This window comes from Oryctolagus cuniculus, chromosome 4 (assembly GCF_964237555.1).
Source record: "Oryctolagus cuniculus chromosome 4, mOryCun1.1, whole genome shotgun sequence".
NCBI classification, from domain to species: Eukaryota; Metazoa; Chordata; class Mammalia; order Lagomorpha; family Leporidae; genus Oryctolagus; species Oryctolagus cuniculus.
In genome coordinates this window covers 81942657-81958307 of record NC_091435.1, presented here as the reverse complement: position 1 = coordinate 81958307, position 15651 = coordinate 81942657, and the positions used below count along the sequence as shown (strand labels likewise).

General features: G+C 44.2%; 1 protein-coding gene across 3 annotated transcripts in view; it reads left to right on the top strand.

Annotated features, from left to right (window-relative positions):
* Nucleotides 1-15651, top strand: part of OSBPL11 (oxysterol binding protein like 11) — a 91188-nt gene that overhangs the window by 20469 nt on the left and 55068 nt on the right. For all 3 annotated transcript variants that reach the window (XM_002716544.5, XM_017347039.3, XM_051859209.2), the window contains one exon: nt 10456-10524. In XM_002716544.5, the coding sequence (XP_002716590.1) occupies nt 10456-10524 (69 nt within the window). The remainder of the gene's footprint in view (nt 1-10455; nt 10525-15651) is intronic.

Genomic DNA, 15651 nt, shown 5'->3' with positions numbered 1-15651 from the left:
TTTTAGCAAGTGTACAAAAAGATTTGTACAGTTTGATTTGTGGCTACATTGTGTAATAAAAGCCTCAAGACAACTGTGCATCAGTAGGGGGCTGGGTAAATGTTACTGCTGTACAGTAGATTACTGTGAGTTAGGATGCTTTGAAATGAAACAGTTGAAAGCCAGGTTCAGTACAGAATGTGTGTGAATTGTAACCATTTGTTTGAAACGCAGAGTGTGTGCTTGTATGCTTATAGGGACATAGACTATCTTTGAGGAGATCCACAGCAGATTTAGGAAAGTCCTAATGTAAACTCTACTGGACTTTCAATAATGTGGTGAAAGTAGATTTTATTCAGTGACCACTGATGGGAGAGACTGGGGGTCTTTCCAGTTTGTGCAGGGGTGATTGGGCATTTTGAAGAGAAGATGAGAGAGAACAGGCCCTCAGCAGAAGCAGAAAAGTGGAGAATGACAAAGGATCAGGTTAGTGTCGATGTGATTAGACCAGCTGTGTTTGCTAGGGGGTCAGTCACCAAAGTTAGGCTTCCATTCTCCCATAGAGGCTGGGAAATAGAGGCCCTGTCTTTCCTGATGATTACATTTCAAAAGAATCCCATTCTGGTCCTTGCAAAAGATACTTGTGCATTGTAAGAGATAACAAATGGTCACAATGTTAAATTCTTTTTAGTAAATGCTCTAAGAAAGGGGAGGTCAGGGGGCTGTGGTCAGTTGTTAGCTAGAACAAGCAATAAATTCTCCTGGCAACCTGAACTTTCTCAGGCAGGCATTTTGTGGGGTATGGGAAGAGGAAGCATCCTAGGGACACAGTCTTGCACTGCCAGAAGTCATACTGCAGTGCTGGCTGAAGCCTTAGTGCAGGGGTTTGGCTGGAGTTGAAAGGGAGGGGACAAAGTTCACACAGGACACAATTAAGCTGTCAGGTCTGGGTTTTTTATTTTGGTAAAATTTACAAAGCAAAATTTACCATTTCAACCATATTTGAGTATATAGTCAGTGGCACCAGGTACATTCCCTTGTATAGCCATCACCATTATTCATCTCTAGAATTTAAAAAAATATATTTATTTGAAAGGCAGAGTGTGAGAGAGAGAGAGAAAAACAGAGAGGGAGAGAAACAGAGAGGAGAGAGGTCTTCATCCACTGGTTCACTCCCCAGATGACCACAACGGCCAGGGCTGTGCTTGGCCAAAGCAAGGAGCCAGAGGCTTCATCTGCATCGCCCATATGAGTGCAGGGCCCAAGTACTTGGATCATCTACTGCTGCTTTTCCTGGCTCCTAAGCAGAGAGCTTGATCAGAAGAGGAGCAGCGGGGACTCAAGCCAGTGCTCATACAGGATGCCGGTGCTCCGGGCAGCAGCTTACGATTTCCAATGAAACCTTATCCATTAACTTCCTTCATTCCTCTCCCCCAGCCCCTGGCAACTCCTGTTCTATCTTGTGTCTGTGTTTTGACTGTTTATCCTGAATATCTCATATAAGTAGGATCATACAATATTTGTTATTTTGTGTCTGGTTTATTTCACTTAGCATAATATTTTCATGTTAATCATAAAAATGTTAACCATGTTGTAGATTGTTTTTAAAAGTTTACTTATTTATTTGAAACGCAGAGTTCACAGAGGGAAAGAGAAAAAAGAATAGATCTTCTGTCTGCTGGTTCATTCCCCAAATGGCAGCAACAGCAAGGATTGGGCCAGGCTGAAGTCAGGAGCTTCATCTGGATCTCCTACATGGGTACAGGGGCCCAAGCACTTGGGCCACCTGCTGCTGCTTTCCCAGGAGCATTAGCATGGAGCTGTATCAGAAGAACAGCCAGGACTCCAGCTGGTGCCCATATGGGATGCCAGCGTTGCAGGCTTAACCCATCGAGCTACAATGCCAACCCCTAGAGTTTACTTCTTTTTGAAAGTTGAATAATATCCCATTATGTGTGTATGACTTTGGCCTTTGGGTTGCTTCCACCTTTTTAAAAAATTTTATTTATTTATTTTAAAGATTTGTTTATTTATTTTAAAGGCAGAGTAACAGGAAGAGGAAGAGAGAGAGAAGTCTTCCATCCACTGGTTCACTCCGCAAATTGCTGTGATGGCTAGAGCTGGGCCAGTCTGAAGCCAGGATCCAGGAGCTTCTTTCGGGTCTCCCATATGGGTGCAGGGACTCAAGGACTTGGGCCACAGTGCTGTCCCCTTCTTCCACCTTTTGACTATTATGAATATCGTTGCTGGGGAGGGAACATGGGTGTACAGAAGAGAAGTCATAAGGTGACTCTGTGTCTGACTTTCTGAGGGACCACCACACTGTTTCCACAGAATAAGCACTTTTTCAATTCTCACATCAGTACACAGGGGTCCAATTTGTTTCACGTCCTGGCCAACACTGGTTGTTTCCTTTTTAAAAAAATAGTAACCCTCCTAATGGATATGAAAAAGGAAAAGGTCAGCTGTAGCACTAGAAAGGCTGTCTGGTGAAAAGGACTTTTTTTGTGAGTAAAGTGTGTTTGCTAATATTTCACCATGAGTGGGGCTCACACCACACCATGGCAGGTAGCCTGCGCTGGGAGGCCTTGTCTTTGGCAGAGTGCCCTCTCTGGGAAGGCAGGCAGATCGGAGAGCAGAGCCCCGAGGGGCTGAGCTTGCTGCCCAGCTCGGAGAGGAGTGAGCAGGAGGGATGGGGCAGAGGACAGAGACAGTCCTCGCAGGGAGCTGGGTGAGGAGGGAGCAAGTTTCTTTCTAACATTTATATGAATTATAAATATAAAAATTCTTGAACTTCTTGTACTCAGATAAATTTGCTCTAGAAAGACACTGTGTTCTCTCAGGCACCCAGCACAGCTTTGGATGTGTGTAACCGAATTTGAGAAGTAAAGCCTTATGGAATACTCAGTTCTATATCCCCAAAGAACTTTGCTCCTACAGTCACACTGGAAAAGTCTAAAAAACTGAATTCATGCCTATTAATATGTATGGCTGGATCTGTCCCTGGACTGTCTCATGTATTCAACATAATTAGACATTTTAAAATGTTTGATTATAAAAATAACTTAAAATTGGAAAATGTGAAATAGTGAAGGGAGCTACATAAAACCACCCATAATTTTTCCATCCAATGATAACTTCATTACTATTTTCTGTACATTGTCCTGCCCATGTATTTTATGCTCTATTAAAATTTTGTGGCCTGGAGTTTCCATAACCGTAAGTATTTCATAACCATAAATATTTATGGTATTTTATAACCATAAGTGTTAGAAACTTGTAAACACTTTGATAAATACTGTATTTCCTTTAGCTTGTTTCTGTTCCTCTCATCCATCCCTCTCCTCTCCCCTGCTTTCCACTATTAAAAATTGTGCTATAGTCAACATGGTTACATGTTATATATGTCTAAATTACTAATCATCTGTCTTCCACTGAATACCTAGAAGTGAAATTCCTGGGCCACAGAGTAACAGGAGGGAGGGCCACTCCCTTGACTCTATACTTTTTGGTAGAAGTTAAGATAATTAGGCCCTGTTTTATCTGAGATTTATTTGAGTATGTAGGCTGTGAATTGAAGTTTTTGAGGGGCTTGGGGAACAGGAGGAGACAGGCTACTCAGGTTTCCCTTGGTTTTATAGAAAAATCCCCATTGCTTCTCTGTACTCTTCTCTGTACTCCCCTTTCTCCTTAAGACTTTTCCTGAGGGTTTTCTATTAGGCCCTGTCCCATCTTTTGCCGTTTTGTACTACTTTCCCATCCATCTGAGGCACTGCAGTGGCTGTAAAAGCCGCTTACGTGCTACATGCTGACAGCTGCCGATTCTGTATCTCCAGCCCGAATCACGCTTCCTTACTGATGTCGCCCTGGGTGTCCCACAGGTGCCTTAAATTCAACATGTTAAACTGGAACAAATCCCAGCCTCCCTCAGTGATCCTTCTTTATGGAGGGCACTAGCTGCCCTCCCAGTGTTACAGCGGCGAGCCCTTACCCCATCTCTCTCACCCTGGCCTCCCTCTCACTCTGTAATTCATCATCAGGTCTAGTCACTTCAGCCTTCTCAGTCACTTCTGAATCCTGCGTTTTTGTTTAATGAAACACCTTTTCTTATTTGTGCGACAGCTAAAAAACTATTCCTGTTGGGACTCTTGTACTAGCATGAGCCCTCATGACTGTCATTTTCTTCATGGAGAAGTACTGCTCTGGGATTAGATTGTAGACTTGTGTGGAGAGGTATTGCCTTTTGTTTTTTCCATACTTTTCAGGGGGTTCTCAGAGTGCTTTTCATTTAGAAGGAACTGAATAACTGTGTATAATTGAAAGGACAGAATTTGAAACTGCTCAGAAAGTAGCTTAGTTTTAAAATGTTCAGTATATCTTAAGTCTGATGAGGAAAAGTTAAGAAATAAATGTGTTATAGTAATTAAAGCAATAATTATCAGGGGCCGCACTGTGGCGCACTAGGTTAATCCTCCACCTGTGGTGCCAGCATCCCATATGGGCACCAGTTCGAGATGCAGCTGCTCCACTTCTGATCCAGCTCTGCTATGGCCTGGGAAAGCAGTAGAAGATGGCCCGAGTCCTTGGGCCCTGCACCAGTATGGGAGACTCAGATGAAGCTCTTGGCTCCTGGCTTTAGCCTGGCCATTTGGGGAGTGAACCAGAGGATGGAAGGCCTTTCTCTGTCTCTCCTTTTCACTGTCTGTACTCTACCTCTCAAATAAAGAAAATCTTTTAAAAATATAATTATTAAGATATTTAGGAGGCCGGCACCATGGCTCACTTGGCTAATCCTCTGCCTTCAGCTCTGGCACCGCAGGTTCTAGTCCCGGTTGGGGCGCCGGATTCTGTCCTGGTTGCTCTTCTTCCAGTCCAGCTCTCTGCTGTGGCCCCGGAGTGCAGTGGAGGATGGCCCAGGTCCTTGGGTCCTATACCCACATGGGAGACCAGGAGGAAGCTCCTGGCTCCTGGCTTTGGATCGGCGCAGCGTGCTGGCCGCAATGCACTAACCATGGCGGCCACTTGGGGGTGAACCGATGGAAAAAGGAAGACCTTTTTCTCTCTCTCTCTGACTGTTTAACTCTGCCTGTCAAAAAAAAAAAAAAAAAAAAAGATATTTAGGAGGTGAGTATAAGCTTGGCATGGTTCACTTGATCAAAAATTTTTATAGATTCTCAGTTTCTACTGCTAATCTCAATTAAATCTTTTTTTAAAAAGATTTATTTACTTGAAAGAGTTACAGAGAGAAGGAGAGGCAGAGAAAGAGAGAGAGAGAGAGAGAGAGAGAGGTTTTCCATCCACTGATTCACTCCCCAGATGGCTACAATGGCTAGAGCTGTACCAATCTGAAGCCGGGAGCCAGGAGCTTCTTCCGGGTCTCCCACATGGATACAGGGGCCCAAGATCTTGGGCCATCTTCTGCTGCTTTCCGAGGCCATAGCAGAGAGCTGGATCAGAAGTGAAGCAGCTGGGTCTCAAACCGGTGTCTATGTGGGATGCTGGCACTGCAGGTGGCAGCTTTACCCGCTATACCACAGTGCCAGCCCCTCAATTAAATCTTAACAAGTGTAAAAGAAATTTACCCAGTATATTTACTGGTGGAGTTGCTGAAGGACTGAAGCAGAAATTAACTTTTTCTTAGCTTATTATTCAATATATCTGTCTTTGTGGATCACCACTTCTCCAAAGAACACCAAATAGTATGATTTAATCAGATACATTTTGTGTTCCTCACTTCAGCAACTAGATTTTATTCATATTAACAGGTCTATTAAAACTATTCTATAAAAATCCACACATTTGGGAGCCAGTGCTGTGGGTTGTGGCATAACAAGTAAAGCTGCTCCCTGGGACACCAGCATCCCAATTGGCACTGGTTTGAGTCCTGGTTGCTCCACTTCCTATCCAGCTCCCTGCTAATGCACCTGGGAAAGCGGTGGAAGATGGTACACATACTTGGGCCCCTGCACCCATGTGGGAGACCTGGAAGAAGTTTCTGGCTCCTAGCTTTAATCTGGCCCATCCCTGGCCATTGAGGCCATTTGGGGAATGAACCAGCTGTTGGAAGATCTCTCTCTGTGTCTCCCACTCCCTCTTTCTCTCGCTCTGTCTCTCTACTTCTGCATCTCAAATAAATCTTATTTTTAAAAACCTACATATTTTATGGGAGTAAAGCATGAGAGAAGTACTACATGATTAACTCGCTTATAGGAAGGTACAGAGAAGAAAAGCAAGTGGCAACAATGCATCCCATCATAAAGCTCCTTATGCTGGCCACTAGATGGCACGGTTGCGCCGTATCACTGGGTGCTCTGAAGTGCTGCTAATTTGTCGGGTGGATGAGGGAGAGACTGGGCAGCCAGCTGTTCCAAAGATTATGTTCATAAGTTGACTCTTTGTAGCCTGGACACCGCTGTTTCACATGGTAAAGGCAAGCCAACAGTTTATACTTGCTTATTTGAACTTCTGCGTGTTCTGAGACGGCTTTATGCTATGTCAGATAAACCAGCTGTTGTGAGGAGTGAACCAACAGCCGGGAGCTCTCCTACTCTTACTGCCACTCAAAAAAAATTTTTTTTAAATGTCAGTATTCCTCTTGTAATTTTTTTAAATTTATTTATTTGAGAGGTAGATTTACAGACAGTGAGAGAGAGAAAGGTCTTCCTTCCATTGGTTCACCCCCTCAAATGGCTGCCATGGCCAGAACTATGCCGAACCGAAGCCAGGAGCCAGGTGCTTCCTCCTGGTCCCCCATGTGGGTGCAGGGCCCAAGCACTTGGGCCATCCTCCACTGCACTCCCGGGCTACAGCAGAGAGCTGGACTGGAAGAGGAACAGCCGGGACTAGAACCTGGTGCTCATATGGGATGCCGGCGCCTCAGGCGGAGGATTAGCCAAGTGAGCCACAGCGCTGGCCCTCTGTAATTTTTGTGAGTTAACTTTTTAGATATGTGCATCAGTAAAATATTAATAGCATTAGAAAATTGCACACAAAACATTGCTATATTGTGAAATCTGGAGAAGCTTTGGGGTTTTCGTTTAGTGATGGATGTAATGGAAATCTCATGATTTTAAAAATTCATTGGTATTTATTGTTATAAATAACTTAGATATGACCAAAATGAGGAATACCTTAGTAATATAAGAGTACTGACTGGATAAAGGTGCTGTGTTTTATTTAATGACTTTGAATAAAGTTTTCTTTTCTCTTTTAGATAAGTGTAGACAGTGTGCTTAAGGGATTATGAAAATTTCTCCCCACAGTTCATATGCATTTGTAGGACATATTTAAGTCCTAGAAGCAAAGGAATAGAACTATAATTGTTACAATGTTTTTATTACATGCTCATTGCTATGAGTTGATACTTAGTAACAAAGGCTTGATGTAGAGAACCTAGATTAAGGGTGAATTTCCCCAACTGGTGTGTTATGGGATATCTTGGCACTTCCGGGACATACTTAATTTAGCTTGTGTGCTACCTCAGGCTTTTAGTGGATGATTGCTGAGTGTAAATGAATACCAAGGTTAGGAAACAGCAGGACAGAGTGGACAAAAAGCACAAGCATTTTGGGCAAGGATAGTTTGGAGAAGCTGAGCTGTGTGTTAAGAACCAAAAATAGAGGAGCTCTTTGAGGAATTTCTTTTGGACAGAGTCCAGGGACTTTGGGATTCCTGTGATTCCAAGTACTGTTTAAGCCTGAAGCTTGGAAAAGATGTGGGGCTTAAGCCAGGAAAAGTATGCCTCTGCTTTTCCAAGTGCCAAAGGAAGGGAAAGAAGCAGCTTGGTGGTGACCTGGGGCTGAAGTACAAGAAGCATAGGAAAACCTCAGTGGGCTTTGTTTCTGGAGAAAAGACCTCTCTAGTTGTGGGCTTTAGAAAATAGTGCAACGAGAATTCAGCTGGTGCTGTCAGTTGAACATGACTGAGTAGGTAATATTTCATTAGCAGAACTTTGAGTTGACAGTTTAAAAGTTGGCAGCCTTTGTCTTCCTGACATGAGTGCTTTATGAAACCAATGGAAATTGAGCAGTTTCAGTTGATAAACATAGTTGCTTGCTAACCATGGAATGGAAGAAGGCAGAAAAAGGTGCAGGCATTTAACTGTTAAAACGTGTCTCGAAGGCCGGCGCCGCGGCTCACTAGGCTAATCCTCCGCCTTGCGGCGCCGGCACACCGGATTCTAGTCCCAGTTGGGGTGCCGGATTCTGTCCCGGTTGCCCCTCTTCCAGGCCAGCTCTCTGCTGTGGCCAGGGAGTGCAGTGGAGGATGGCCCAGGTGCTTGGGCCCTGCACCCCATGGGAGACCAGGAAAAGCACCTGGCTCTTGGCTCCTGCCATCGGATCAGTGCGGTGCGCCGGCCGCAGCGCGCCGGCCGCAGCGGCCATTGGAGGGTGAACCAACGGCAAAGGAAGACCTTTCTCTCTCTCTCTCTCTCTCTCTCTCTCTCTGTCCACTCTGCCTGTCATAAATAAATAAATAAATAAATAAATAAATAAAAAGGGAATAAAAAAAAAAAAAAACGTGTCTCGAAACACCTGCCATGCCATGTTGATCAGAGTGCCTGGGTTTAAGTCCTGGCTCCATTCCTGAGTCCATCTTCCTACTAATACACACTGTGGGAGACAGCAGGTGATGGCTCAAGAAATTGAGTTGCTGCCACCCACATGGAAGAACTGGATTGCATTCCTGGCTCCTGGCTATGGCCTGGCCTGGCCCCATCTATCATGAACATTTGTGGAATGAATCAGCAGATGGAAGATCTCTCTGTCCATCTGTCTCTGTTTTCTCTCTTTCAAGTAAATAACAAATAAATAAACAAAAACAACAAAAAAGCAAAATGCAGAAAAGATAATATATACCAAATCACATGGAATCAATTCTTTGTTTTCTGATTTGATCTTTGCTTCCAGTCATCCTGAAGAAATGAGACTAGAAAGGTACCAAACATTGAGTTTTTTCCTGAAGCATCCCCCTACTTGCTCTATAGTAATAGCTCCTAGAACCTTATAGTAAAATTGGTCATTTTGTTTTCCTGACAGAGTGTTTGTGTGTTTAGTTGTTTTGATTTCTGATTCAGGCCAATCTAAACCTTATTTGAACTTTGTTCTGTTGGTTGTGTCAGGTCTCCCTTGCTTTTGCCTTTGCCATGTATTTTGTAAAGATGGCTTATTGCCTGACAGTTTCAATTTCCTGGATGCTGGTTAGGTGAAATTTTACCAGATGTGCTGTGTGAGTCAAGGACAGTTCAGAAAATATGTCTCATTTCCATCACATCTTACAGCATAAAGTTAAAAGGGCACAGTAGAATAGGTGACTACAAAAGGAATTCTTAGTATAAATTACAAAATACAGAAATGAAATGTACATATCAAAAAGACATAACTAGGCAGGTTTGGCTTTACTGTCTTTTCATAAGTAGAAGGAACCTTAAAATATTGGAGGAGAGAGGCCTGTGTTGTGGTGCAATTGGTAAGCTGCTGCCTGTGATGCTAGCGTCCCCTAGGAGTGCCAGTTCAAGTCCTGGCTGCTCTGCTTCTGATCCAGCTCTCTGTTAAAGGGTCTGGGAAAGCAGTAAAAGATGGCCTAAGTACTTAGGTCCCTGCCACCCATGTGGGAGACCCAGATGGAGTTTCTGGCACCTGGCATCATCCTGGAATAGCCCCAGCCATTGAGGCCATTTGGGGAATGAACCAGCAGTTGCAAAACCAATTGATAAATCTTGCTTTCTTTCTCAATCTGCCTTTCAAATCAATCAATCAATCTTTTTAAAAAATGGAGAAGAAATATCAATGAGATATTGTATTTCTTCTGAAACATTTTAACAGACCATGCCTATAGTAAATGAAATAAGGGAGGGCAGGAAATACAGAAACTCAGTTGCAGTAAGGTGAATCATCAGCTCCCAGATAAAACCTTCCTGATGACAAGACCTGCAGTGAGCACTGTCTCGGGCCTGTCCAGGTGTGGCGGTGGAGGTGAAGACTCTGTCTACACACAGGACCTTCACCTTAGAAACCAAGGAGCTAGAGACCCAGCAAGTGGTCCATGTGCGCCACCCAACGCAGGAAACCTTTCCCAATGTATTTTTCAGCCATAAAACTGGGAGTTACTGTTTCATTGTTGAAAAAGTTACAAATAATATATTTTTATTTACAATATATTTATGTTTAATAATACATTTGCTTTATAGTTACATAGTTTAATGTTAAATGATTATATTTATAATATTTATAATAATATTTAGTAGGTTATAATTATACTTGTTTTGAAGAAATCTGGTAAAATAAATTCTACGGATAAGAAATTTGGGTGATTAAATACCTTTTTATAAAGCTATACATTTTGCTATTGAAGAATGTTTGAGGGATTTGTAGGAAAAATGCATTTCTACAACTATTTTCACCACTGTACAGTTCTCTTATTGGAATTTCTTCTGATTTTCTCTAATTTTGATTCCCTCTCTTCTTTTTGAAACAGTGACCACATGGAAAATGTGTATGGTTATTTAATGAAGTACACCAACCTTGTCACTGGATGGCAATTCAGGTAAGTGTGATTATTATTTTTTTCAAAGATTTATTTATTCATTTGAAAGGCAGAGTTAGAGAGAAGCAGAGAGAGACAGAGAGAGAGAAAGAAAGAAAGGGGAGGTCCTTCATCTGTTGGTTCACTCCCCAAATGGCCGCGACGACCAGAGCTAGGCTGATCTGAAGCTGGGAGCTTCCCCTGGGTCTCCCACGCAGATGCAGGGGCCCAAGGACTTGGCCATCTTCTTCTGCTTTCCCAGGCCATAGCAGAGAGTCAGATTGGAAGAGGAGCATCCAGGTCTTGAACCAGTCCCATATGGGATGCTGGCTCTGCAGGCAGCAGCTGTACCTGCTATGCCACAGTGCCGGCCTCACGAACGATGTTTCAACACTTTAAAGAACAGTAGGAATGCTGATGAAAAATGTGATTTTTTTAAAAATCTATTTATTTATTTGAATGACAAAGCTAGAGAAAAGACAGACAGATAGACACACACACATACACACACAGAAAGAGATTTTCTATCCACTGGTTCACTCCCCAAATGGCCAAAACAGCCAAGCCTGGGCCAGGTGTAAGCCAGGAGCCTGAAATTCCATCTGGGTCTCCTTTGTGGGTATCAGGAGCCCAGGCACTTGGGCCATCTTCTGGTGCTTTTCCAAGCACATTTATAAGGAGCTGGATCAGAAGTGGAGCAGCTGGGACTTGAACTGGCGCTCACGGGACACTGGTATCGTAGACAACTGTGTCAACCTTTTGCGGCACAATGCTGGCCTCCAAAATGTGATTTCTTTTTAAGAGGGAAGACAATTTGGTTCATGTTTAGTTGAAGTGACGTAAGGCGGACGTGCGGGAAGCTGGGGGTCAAGCTGGATAGAAGACTTTAAGGGCTCTCCTATTCACGTGGAAAGGATCATTTCTAGGAGTCTCATTTTTTATTTAAAAAAAACTATTCATTCAGGATGTTTTCACTTCAGTTTTTAGGTGAGCCACTGAAGACATATATTCAAATGATATGCAGAATATCAATTTTTTAGAATTTTATGTTGCTTTGTTCTTAGCACTACCCTTTAATCTCTTCCTTACAACTTTCATTGGAACACAAAGGCCTGAGCTTAGTTCTGACCATCACCCACCAGGGCTTTCCTGTTGAGCGTGCACGGAGCTCCTGGCCCTTGTGAGTGAACACAATGACAGAGCTCCCAAGCAGAGCTGCCTTATGAGTGTGAGATTCTGAATGTTAAGGTTGTCATGGTAGGTCAGTGGCAACTCGAGACGGGGGAGGAGGGACCAGTGTTTGTATTATTTGTGAGGGAGGCTACCAACAAGATCCTGTTGAAATACTGGTTGCTTGGGGAGTTAACCAGCAGATCCAAAACAGTGTTTGAGGGTGGGGAGGGGACACTGCCTCTGCTGTGTAAGGGACCAGTTTTAGCAACAAACTGGAAGTGTGTGGGTGAAGACAAGCCATCCCTGTTTGGGACTGGGAACATGGGGGTCTTTACCAGCTCGCTCTGTTAGAGAACTCTCAGCTTGTCCACTTGACTGCTGTAGACACACCGTAGAAGAAAACTTCACCTTCCATTTTCTGTCAGTCTGGCTGGAGTCTTGTGACATGGTGCAAGTATCGTAGGTCTTCTGCATGGAACGTGTACATTGAATGATGAGAATGATTAAGGACCTTGTTAAAGGGCCCTAGGCTTAGAACTCAGTCCTTTGGCTTGTAACTCTATAGACAGGATTGGGGAGAACATTTGGATTAATCCATGTATAATAAGAGTTAGCTCACTGTGCTCTGTTGTTGGAAGGGAGTCCATAGTGTTATGTTAGTGTTGGAAAGATAATCAGTTAGTTATAGGCTTATTTTTATCATTTTACCAATCCTGTATCAGCATTACTCTCTGTATATCTAGGTGTCTCTCTTGCTGTAAATTTATGGTAATATGTTTGGAATAAGAAATATCTGTTTACTGCAAACAAGATCCCTAAACATATCCTCTAAATTGTCTTTTAGTTGACCACTTTTAAGAGAAGAGACTAGTCATTTTCTTTTTCCAGGTTGAAATGAATTTTGTTTCTTGCTTGGAAGACCAGGAAGCCATTTCTTTCTTTCAGTTGTTTCTTCCTTCTTTTTGCTAACTGCGTTATTGAGATAGAATTCATATAATATATAGTTCACTCATTTGACATATGTGACTCAAAAGGTTTTAGTACAAGAGGCCTTGAAAAGGTTTGTGGAAAATGGAGTTAAAAGATAATGCAGGCCAGCGCTGCGGCTCACTAGGCTAATCCTCTGCCTGAGGCGCTGGCACACCAGGTTCTAGTCCCGGTCGGGGCGCCGGATTCTGTCCCGGTCGCTCCTCTTCCTGTCCAGCTCTCTGCTGTGGCCCAGGAATGAAGTGGAAGATGGTCCAAGTCCTTGGGCCCTGCACCCGCATAGGAGACCAAGAGAAGCACCTGGATCCTGGCTTCGGATCAGCGCAGCGTGGTGTGCTGGCTGCAGCGCACCGGCCGCAGCAGCCATTGGGGGTGAACCAACGGCAAAAGGAAGACCTTTCTCTCTGTCTCTCTCTCTCACTGTCCACTCTGCCTGTCAAAAAAAAAAAAAAAAAAAAAAAAAAGATAATGCAGGGGCTGGTGCCATGGCATCGTGGGCTAAGCCTCTGCCTCTGGTACCAGCATCTCATATGGGCACCAGTTTTAGTCCTGGCTGCTCCTCTTCCAGTCCAGCTCTCTGCTATGGCCTGGGAAAGCAGTAGAAGATGGCCCAAGTCCTTGGGCCCCTGCACCCGCGTGGGAGACCTGGAAGAAACTCCTGGAAGAAACTTCAGATTGGCTCAGCTCTAGCCATTGGAGCCATTTGGGGAGTAAACCAGCAGATGGAAGACCCTTCTCTTTCTCCTTTTCTCTGTTTGTAATTCTACTTCTCAAATAAATAAAATCTTTTTTTTAAAGCAAAATTTCCATGAACTTTTTGAAGCTCCCTTGTGTGTTCAAGAGATTGTTTTCTTACTAACAGAACCTTCAGGTTTGTTTTTTTTGTTTTTTTTTTTTTTAATGATGTTTCTTTAGTGGAAGATTCACATGGACATTTACTAAGAACAGGTCTTATGTTTTAGGACTTAAGATGTTAAAGGCTATCATGTTAATTTAAAAAATTCCTTCGGAGGCCTTTAGCCTAGTGGTCACTGCTAGGATACCTGCATCCCCTATCTGAATGCCTGAGTTCATTTTCCAGCTTCAGCTCCTGATTCCACGTTCCTGCTAATGTGGACTCCAGGAAACAGTGGTAGTAGCTCAAGTAATTGGGTTCCTGCCACCCAAGTAGAGATGCGGATTGCATTCCTGACTCCCAGCTTCAGCCCTGGCCCAACTCTGGCTATTGTGGACATTTGGGAAGTGGACAAGCAGATAGCAGCTCCCTGTCAGTCTGTTTGTCTCTCTGCCTTTCGAATGAATGAATAGTGGACATTTGGCCTAGCAATTAAGATGCCACTTAGCGGGGCTAACACTGTGGCATAGTGGCTAAGCCTCTGCCTGCAGTGCTGGCATCCCATACGGGTGCCGGTTCATGTCCTGGCTGCTCCTCTTCTAATCCAGCTCTTTGCTTATGGCTTGGGAAAGCAGTAGAAGATAGCCCAAGTGCTTGGGTCCTTGCACCCACATGGGAGGTCCGGAAGAAGCTCCTGACTTCAAATTGACCCAGTTCTAGCGGCTGTGGTCATTTGGGGAGTGAACCAGTGGGTAGAAGACCTCTGTCTCTGTAACTCTACCTCTCAAATAAATAAATATAATCTTAAAAAAAAATTCACCTAGCACACCAGCATCCCCCATTGGGAGCCTTACTTAACTGTCCTAGCTCTGCTCTTTTTTTTTTTTTTTTTTTTTTTTTGACAGAGTTAAACAGTGAGTGAGAGAGAGAGAGACAGAGAGAAAGGTCTTCCTTCCATTGGTTCACTCCCCTAATGGCCACTATGGCTGGCGCTGTGCCAGTCCGAGGCCAGGAGCCGGGTACTTCCTCCCGGTCTCCCATGCGGATGCAGGGCCCAAGGACCTTGGGCCATCCTCCACTGCCTTCCTGGGCCACAGCAGAGAGCTGGGCTGGAAGAAGAGCAACTGGGACAGAATCCGGTGCCCTGACTGGGACTAGGACCCGGGGTGCCAGCGCCGCAGGCAGAGAATTAACCTAGTGAGCCACAGTGCCGGCCCAGCTCTACTCTTGATTCCAGCTTCCTGCTGCTTTGCATCCTGGGAAGTAGCAGCTGATGGCACAAGTAGTTGGGTCTTTGCCACCATGTGGGAGCCCTTGGACTGAGGTTTTGGCTCCTGGCTTTGGTCTGGCCAAGTGCCAGATGTGGGCATTTGGGGAGAAACCAGTAAGTGGGAAATCAGTCTGTCTCTGTGTGTCTCTCTGCCTCTAAAATACTTAAGTAAATAAAACTTTAAAAAGTCCCTTCAAAGCTTTGGAAAAATAGAGATAAAACCTATTAGAAAGGGGCAGAAATGTGACAAGTAGTTCACTAAATAGAGCTCCATAGAGTCAATAAACACATGAAAAATGTTCAACCCACTAGTGATAAATGAAATGTAAGTTCTAAAACTATGGAAAAAACTACTAAAATTAATTTACATTTTTATCAAAGTGTGCAAATACAATTTTTTTAAAAAAATTTTTTGACAGGCAGAGTGGACAGTGAAAGAGACAGAGAGAAAGGTCTTCCTTTTGCTGTTGGTTCACCCTCCAATGGCTGCCGCGGCCGGCGCGCTGTGGCCGGCGCACCGCACTGATCCGATGGCAGGAGCCAGGTGCTTCTCCTGGTCCTCCATGGGGTGCAGGGCCCAAGTACTTGGGCCATCCTCCACTGCACTCCCTGGCCACAGCAGAGAGCTGGCCTGGAAGAGGGGCAACCGGGACAGAATCCGGCACCCCGACCAGGACTAGAACCCTGTGTGCCGGCGCCGCAAGGCGGAGGATTAGCTTTGTGAGCCGCGGCACCGACCAGCAAATACAATTTTAAAAATCAGGAACATCCTGAAACACTTAGGTGAAGAACCATCCTTTGTTTTCCCATCTCTTTTCTCAGGCCACCTTCTCTCTCTGACTCAGTTTGATTTGGTTGCCATGTTGTTTGAGACAATGACTGT